The 8,806-nt window shown below is 34.1% G+C and overlaps 1 protein-coding gene across 1 annotated transcript; it reads right to left on the bottom strand.

The window, feature by feature from the left end:
• Positions 1-5,257: 5,257 nt before the first annotated feature.
• LOC108969656 (TFIIH basal transcription factor complex helicase XPD subunit) lies at positions 5,258-8,790 on the bottom strand. The gene is made up of 8 exons (XM_018934511.1): positions 8,714-8,790; positions 8,194-8,654; positions 7,772-8,123; positions 7,579-7,712; positions 7,270-7,517; positions 6,934-7,215; positions 6,595-6,873; positions 5,258-5,888 (listed from the first exon to the last, which is right to left on the bottom strand). The coding sequence occupies exons 1-8, from the start codon at positions 8,716-8,718 to the stop codon at positions 5,337-5,339; spliced, it is 2,313 nt and encodes a 770-aa protein (XP_018790056.1). The 5' UTR covers positions 8,719-8,790; the 3' UTR covers positions 5,258-5,336.
• Between the last annotated feature and the right edge of the window lie 16 nt (positions 8,791-8,806).

The raw sequence follows: 8,806 nt of genomic DNA, 5'->3' as shown, positions 1-8,806 counted from the left end.
TAAAAAACATGTATAAATAAAATCAAATACAATATAAAAATATTAATTTTATTAAAAATATTTATCGTAACTTAGTAAAAATTAGAATTTTATTTGCAAAAATGGATAATTACTAATTATTAGTTCTCAGTGTTATCGAACAGTAAAATCCAGCAATTTATTTTGWTATGAATATATCATCGCAATTTTATTACAGCTGCAGTTTGCCGTTATTTTCAAAAGTATCATATTTTACTAACATTGATTTCTCAGATAATTTTAAATTGAAAATTTGTACTTTTTAAGTTGATAAATATGCTCTTTACATATTTATACAAAACTGCTATAGCTTCTAGCTATTTTCATGGCCGCTGCTGTACATGAGTCCCAGTAAAGTTACGTATACGCACTGTCTGGTGTTCCAACGATTTTCAACATGCGTATGTACATACGATGTAAAAACATCCTAGTTTCTTGGTGTGATAGAAATGACATGCCATTGAACCTTAAAAAATGTAAGACGATGTGCTTTTCACGTAGAGCTGGTGACCTTACTTCATATGCAATACAAAACTTTAGGTTGGAGCGAGTATGCAGTTTTGTTGATCCCCAAACTCAATTTTAATCTTCACGYATATTCCACGGTTTTTAAAGCTAAAGGCGTTCATAGTTTTGTTAAAAGTTGGTCTAAAGGATTTAGAGATCCCTTTACCACAAAAATTCTTTTTACATCTCTGGTGAGGCCTATACTCTAATGTATGCTTCTGTGGGTTGGAACCCTAGTTACCAAATCCATTCGGATAAGTTAGAGTCCGTTCAAAAACAATTTTTACTTTTTGCCTTAAATCATGTGCATTGGGATTCCAGTTTAAATCTTCCCCTTACACTAACCGTTTAAAACTTATAAATCCCTCGACACTCGCTAGTCGTAGAGAGATGCTTGGTATAATATTTCGTGTAAAACTTATGAATGGGCCAGTCTGTAGTACATCTTTCGTATCTAATATTAATTTTAACGTTCCCGCTCGCTCTACCAAGCAGTTTAGACCCTTACTTTTAAACTTTTCTAAAATAAATTTTGAATTAAACGAACCATTCCGCCGTATATGTCATGATTTCAATTCTCATTCCAGCACAATTGAGAGACTCGCTTTTTACTATTAAAAAAATGATTTTATCTACTCTACTCTTTTTTTTTGGCTGTTGAAATTTTTGTTTCTGCAGCTGAGCAGCTTAAGATCGCAACGCTTAAAACTCTCTTGCCTTTTATGACTCGGCTAATTCCGTTCGCGGATTACGCCCCTCGCGTCGGTTGGGCGGTAGGAGGGTAATCGTTGGATATTATTATTACTATTATTATAAATCTCTCTTGAACAGTCTGAAATTTTTCACAAAAAAAATTTGCATAGTTTTAGTTTTTCTACAAATAATGAAATATAAAATAATATATGTTATTAGTTTTGCGAAAATTCCCAGCGTCGTCAATGCGGTCTTTAAAATGTAGGAAATAGAATTGAGTTTCAACCTCATTACATATTTGTTTTTTTTTTTTTCTTAAGAAAATAATTATGTGTACTAAGCTTGATAAATTACTATCAAAGGAAAAAACCTAAGAATTCAATGAAAAATCACAATTTGCTCTGGAATTCTGTACACGTAAAATATTGCCTGCTGTCTGAGTCATTGCTGCATTGAAATTCCGAACGCAGCAGTGAAGTCACAAAGTATACTTAAAACCACAGTAATTAGCGCAAATTTTGCGATAATTATACAATTTGTGTTAATTTGCACGCTCTTGTGAGAAAGAGCCAGTGGAGATTATTTCTAATTATAATAACTTTTAGTTTATATTGTGTAGTATGTATATTTGTAAGTGTGTATGTATATATATACTTCCATAATTAATAAGTATTTTATGATATAATTATTTCCATTGAAGTAATAAGAACTAATAAATCCTAAATTAGGTGCTGTATAAAGAATGAGCTCTGGCCTAGACTGATTGTTATTCTAATTGATTTTCTATACAAGACATTTCGCAATTATGATTTTATACATATACTACTGTGATCTAATTGAAAGGTGAATTTTTAATTTATACTACTTTGCGTGTTTTTCGAATCGGTAATTTAAGGTGGTAGTACGGTTGGTGACATCTGTGCTAAATTTTGCTCCAAAATATTCATTCGTATTTGAGATACGCGTCGTTTTTTGAAGCTACAAGCTAAAAGTGAATTCTTAGATTTTTACTATGTCTGAGTTTATTGAACATGCGATTATGCACCATCTCTTACTGCATTGTTTATTCGTGAYCATTTCGCCACATTCACAACTAATATCATGCCGCAACGACCGCATTCGCTGACCTTCGTGTAACTTCKGGCTATTCAGCAAATTCACATTACCACTCCGAGGACACTGTTTTGACTCAATTGCGGATATAAAAGCTGAATCGAAGAAGGATCTGATGGCCATCACGACGGAGGATTTTTCCAAGTGCTATGATGACTGGAAAATTTATTGGCATAAGTGTATGGCAGCGGGAGTGGATTACTTTTAAGGAGACGAAATGGGCAAAATTCTCCTTTCAATTTAATACAGTAGTATATATTTTTTTATTTCGTACTTGTTTAAAACAAATTAATAAAATTAAAAAAAAAATATCGTTTTTTTATATTCCGATAGGTTCCATACCTTTAAAACTAACATAATAAAATTTTAAATTAATATCTAATATTTTTCTCAAAACTACACTTTTAAATATCTTCAAATGATCCGATCACTATCAAATTTTTTTTTTGCATGTTCTGTATATACATATGTAGTTCTCCAATAGCTTACCAGTTTTTGATTTGATTAAAAATTGGGTTTTTACAGATCAAAATCGACAAAAGTTTTCGTTTATTCTTTAGGACAGATATGTATGTATATCTTAGTCTTAACTCAAGTATGAAGTGATAAAAATTTCAAACTCCTTAGTGTCCTGGTTTGTTAGTTCCAAAATGTTGCCTATAGACTTTTACAAAATTATTTTAAATAAACTAACCACTTTTCCAATGATTTGTTTTTTTTCCAATAACTATATTACCTTTATTTTGTTGTTCCCTTGGTTTTACAATCCTTTTTTCGCGATCTTGACAATTTCATTCTACGAAAAACGCCTACTAAATGAACCCTTGCATAGCTTATGAACAATTCAATGTAAGCTTACACAATACACCCGACTACATAATGCAAAAACAAAGGCGCGTCAAAAAAATTGATATAACGGGACTTAGAAGCACATATGTAAATGTTACCTATAGGCAACATTGGGCCTGAAAAGATTAAAACCCCGCAAATTTTTAAATATTTGATTTATTTAACCGTAGGTCTATTTTTTTGTCTGGATATTTCTTCTGGATGAAATGGCAGCTATTTATTCTCTGTGACAATTTTGCTTGTTTACATACCCATTGAGACAGAAATGTGTCTCATCGCTGAACAAAATTTGACGCGAAAACGTCACATCTTCCAGTAGACCAGTTTAGGAGTCCACTTGGGGGTTCTAGAAAAGGTTCCAAATTGGTAGAAATACGAAAAATTTTTTCCCTGTCCAATGCGTCATTGTAAATTTCTTATCATTATTGCATGAGTCCCTAAAATCAAAAAACACACTTAAAAAAATTTTATACACTCAAATACTTGGTTAAAACTACTGAAAGAGCGAATTAAGATTCCTTTTTCTTCACGCTCAGAATATTTTTGCAAGGATAGGCGGTTTTTGAGAGCCTTAGATAAGAGTGGCGAATTTTCTAAAAAATCTTCCTGTTTGCAAACATAACCAAAATGGTAGAACACGAAATAACGTAATACGATAGCGCGAAATAATATACATTTCAAACCCCCTTTTTATACCCTGAACAGTTTTTAACACCCAGAAGGAAGGTCGGAACCCTATAAAGTATTATATATATAAATTATCAGTATGTCGAGCTGAGTCGATTTAGCCATGTACGTCTGTCCGTCTGTCTATATATATATACGAACTAGTCCCTCAGTTTTTAAGATATCGTTTTGAAATTTTGCGTCATTTTCTCTTCAAGAAGCTGCTCATTTGTCGGAACTGCCGATATCGTACCACTATAACATATAGCTGTCATACAAACTGAGCGATCGGAATCAAGTTCTTGTATGGAAAACTTTCACATTTGACAAGATATATTCACGAAATTTGGTATAGATTATTTTCTGAGCCAACAATGTAATCTCCGAAGAAATTGTTCAAATCTATTAACAATAGCATATAAGATGTGTATAAGAGACAGGTGATATTTAGCTTCGGTGCAACCGAAGTTAACGTTTTTTCTTGTTTTGTTTTAATTATAAACTTAAGATTAACATTTTTTTTTTTTGATCCGGTGTTAAAGATTAAATTTTATTTTTAGTTTGAGTTTTGAGATTAAATTCTTTCTCAATTTTTAAATTTTTGACTGAGGCTTTCGGGAACACAAACTAAAATAAAAGCAAAATATATTGTAACTTAATTGTCTTTTTAATGCAATATTTGCATCCCTGCTTAGTTCGGGGTTCAGTAAATGTATAGCAAAAAATATCATTTCAACTGCTATTATTTGAGATGCTGGGATGCAAAAATCTTCATTAGAAATACTAAAACCGAATAAAAATATTGCAACTTGTTTCGGACTCAACAAGCTTTGAAAATTTTAACATTAAAAAATTAAACGATGTTGCTTCTTTTTAAAGCAAATAAATTGGAAAGGAACTTTTTATCTAAGCCAATGACTAATTATTCTGTAGCGAAAAATTTTAAATATATAATTAGTCATATAAATCGAACGGAAGGAAAGTTAAAGGTTTTGGGTGCTGTATTTAACGTTCAATGCCATTAACACTTTTTGCCTGTGCTTAATTTGCCGTTTGTAATTTGTTTTCGAAACAGCTCTGCAAGCCAGCGTGAGCAGTCAACTGGATGCAAAACAACAAAAAAAATTTAAACTTGTAAGTCAAAAAGAAGAAAAAAATAAATAAAAATAAAACAAATAAATAAAAGTAAACACCCTAAAAATAAGCAACCAGTTATTTGGCGCTGCTAACCGGAAGTCAATTGCAACTGACCAGCAGGCTGGTCCAGATTTTTATGATAATTTGCAAGTCGTCTGAGAGCGGTTAATGATTTTAAATTTTTATTGAATATTCAAAGYCTTTTATTTACACTTTTTTATGCCAAGTAGAAAATATTGAATTGCATCCACAAACTTACCGCTTTTCGCAAATTTTTTGCACAAAGGTAAAATTTAATTGAAGTTAGAAAAACTTTATTATTTTCAAATTTATTTTATTTCATCGTTTCTCCTTCACAGCTCCATCACCTCTCCGCCTACACCTTCTTTGCCTTGCGCCTGCCGCTCCAGTTTCTCCTTTTCAGCGTTCTCCAATTGCTCCAAAGTCAGCAATGATATGCCCAGTTGATCTTCACGCGTGAACGGTTGCGCCATGCGCCGCAACCAACGGCGCGCTAATTGCATGGCCTCTTCAGTGCTCAAATTACAGAAACTATCAACCAAGTGCTCCTGTATCCATTTAGGCAAGCGACTGCGTTTATCTTGACGTGAGAAACGTTTATCGGCGAATATCATAATACCATAGTCGGTTTTGCCACGCAAAGCGCGTCCCACACACTGCGCCGCATGTCGCATGGCATCGAAAGTGAGAAAATCATTTTCACGTATCTGAAATTGATCGCGCAGATAGTCGAGGCGTGCCTTCAGTATGCGTGATTGTGTGTAAACATAGGGTATGCCAAACATGAGTACGGCGCGTCCGTAATGGTGATCGAAATCAACGCCCTCGGAGACTTTGCCACGCGCAACGGCAAGCAACACGGCGCCTCGGCCGCAATCACAGGCCTTCGGTTGAAGAAAATGCATGTAAGTAATGTGAGTGTATATGATTTCATACCCTAGTACAATATGTTGCACCAGGGTAATATATATTTGGATTGTGATGGATGTGATTTTATTAGTGTTATGGTTTTTGTACATCGTAAAACATTATCTAAATTGGAATTTTTAATTCTTGTTGTAATGCTAAAAAACATTTGCTACAAATTTTGAGGAATGCTGCCGAATTGAAAATGCTTTGAAAGGTAAAAATCCGCATCTGTTCCGTTTACCTAGAACCAACTATCTAGACAGCCGATCCTGGTCCTGCCAAGTCTGTACATCCTCAGTCCACTATATGACGCAAAACTAAATAACAAAAACCGTCTTTGAAGCTTTTGAGTAACTGAAGTTGSCGATATAATCTTAAAATTTAAGTATTTCAAAGTATAATTAAATTTACTAAATATTTTGATGGTATGCTGCTTAAGTCGACCAAAAATAAATTGGGTCATATTAAATTTTGTTTCATGGCCAATAATTAATTTGAAATAAAAACAAAAATCTTCATCCATACAACAATAATTACTAAAAAATAAAGTCTAAAAAAATTAAACTTGCGTCGTAGCGCTCGAAATGGAGAATTTGGGACTACTGATAGGAGGTATTATGAACAGATTCCTCTGATCTTTATCGTTGTGCAAAAGTATTGTAATTTTAATTTAGTACTTACCTTGACATAGTTCATTAGCGCATAGCTAGTCTCAGCATTATCCTGAGTTTCAATAAATAACAGTTTATAACGAAGTAAAGTGTCCACAATACCTTGATCATACCACGAGGCAACAACAGACTCAAGATAGAGATAGGAAGTGAAAAAGCAGACAATACCATCAGGTACTGTTTTCGCCGTCTCTACAAGCAATTGACCGTAATTTCTTATAACTGCTGTATCTTCACGTGTTTCGAATTTTGAAGATATTGCAACTTGATCATTACCCTTAGACACAATCTATAAATACAAGAAATAACACTCACAATAAATTTTAAATATAAATTACAAATATTTTACCATGGGTAGCAAGCAAGGACGTGCCAGCGTCATTGTAAAGGAACTCATTATAACAGGATCGAAATCCAAAATTTTGGGATACATATCCATAGGTGAAAGTGTGCCTGATGTGATTACCACAGTCTGAAAGCGTTTGAACACCGGCGCCATAGCTATGGAAGAGTCCAAGCAACTGAAATGTAGTATGGGATTAATGACGGTGGGTGTTTTATCGTCAAAAGGTTCAACAATGATTGTGAAACCCTTAGTGTAGGTGGATACTAAAGTAGCGAAATGTGTAATCTGCAAACATAATTGTAAGTTAACGAGTATTTATTAGTTAGTTTTTTTGATTACCAATGTCAACGCGCCATACTCTGTCATATCGGTAATTTCCAGTGTTCTCAACAAGCTAGCCAGACGCTCAGCACAAAAGCGCAATGGTTTACGTTCTATGCAAATTTTAGATGCCACATCTTTAAGGAAACCAGCAGGTGATTCCTGCACAACATGATGTACGCGTAGACGTGTTTTTATATATTCTACAAAACGACGCAGGAAACTAAGAAAATGATCAGCATTACGTATATTACCGGGCACAACCTCTGTAATTTAAGTGTGAAAATATGCAATCATTTTTTAGTGTAAACAGAATTTGAAGCAAACCTTTCAATACATCTGCAGGTAATACGGGATTAGCCAACACCATATCAGTTTCACGTTGCACCTGTGCATCCTTCAATCCCTGTACCATACGTTGGTACTCATCATTGAGTCTATTGGCATCATCCTCACGCATACTAAAATATAAGCATTGTGTAATGTGATGATTTAGTATATTATCCAAATATGTACTTACTCTTGTACGAGTTTTTGAAGATTATTTAATGCATTCGTGCTACGTTCAACWATACGACGATTGATTTTTACGCTCATCGAATCGATGCACACATTATCAATATTATGTGCTTCATCAAAAACAACGCAACACTGTTTGGTCATCTCTTTGGAGACAACTTCAGCTATTTTAGGATCCAACAAGTAGTGATAGCTGTAAACAACAATCTGTGCATGTGTTATAGCAAAACGTGCCAAAAAGTAGGGGCACCAATTCCGCATGCGTCCGTATTCTTTGAGGTCATCAATACTATATATACCAGGTGGCATCATACTCTCTTTACCTTCCAAAGTAAAGCCTTCATAGTATTGGCCTAATATACATACAGATAAATTTTGTATATTTTTCATATTATTCAATTGGTGATGTTGTAAGAAACTTACATATTGGATTATTTTCAGGATCTATCTCATGATGCTCGCGAATATAACTGGCCGTCAGACCAAAACACTTTCCATCGACTGCTTTGCCCTCACGTTCTCTACTAACTTCCGGGTGTATGCACATATTCTTCCGCGAACTTAGTACCAGACCAAGTAAAGCAGGTGGTTCAGGGGCATTCTTTTGGTAGTATGACATCAGATTTTGCAACTCGGCGATGACCTTTTCAATCTCCGGTACTGTACGCGAACAATAAATTAATTTTCGTATAACATCTGGATGCTCTACCATATATGCTACAATTAAGGACAATAATGTGGCTGTTTTGCCTGTGCCCGAAGGCATCTCTAGCAGGCAATGTCCCTTTGCATCCAATGTGCGTTTCAACTCTAGCATGTACGCATACTGTTCCGGGTAGATGTATTCGTACGGAAAATACACCAGCAAACCATCAACACTTAATCTGAAAAAATATTGATTTTAAAATACATAAAAAATACATAATAATAGCTTTTATTTTACTTCATTCTAAGTTGTTTATTATTTGGARTGTTAATATACGCCAATGAGTTTTTGCCGGCTGAATCTCAAAGGTTGCCCATAGTTTATATAAAG

This window comes from Bactrocera latifrons, unplaced genomic scaffold (genome assembly GCF_001853355.1).
Source record: "Bactrocera latifrons isolate USDA-ARS-PBARC rearing strain unplaced genomic scaffold, ASM185335v1 scaffold_260, whole genome shotgun sequence".
Lineage (NCBI taxonomy): Eukaryota > Metazoa > Arthropoda > Insecta > Diptera > Tephritidae > Bactrocera > Bactrocera latifrons.
The sequence above is the reverse complement of the archived record's forward strand: the minus strand, read 5'-3'. Positions and strand labels throughout refer to the sequence as shown.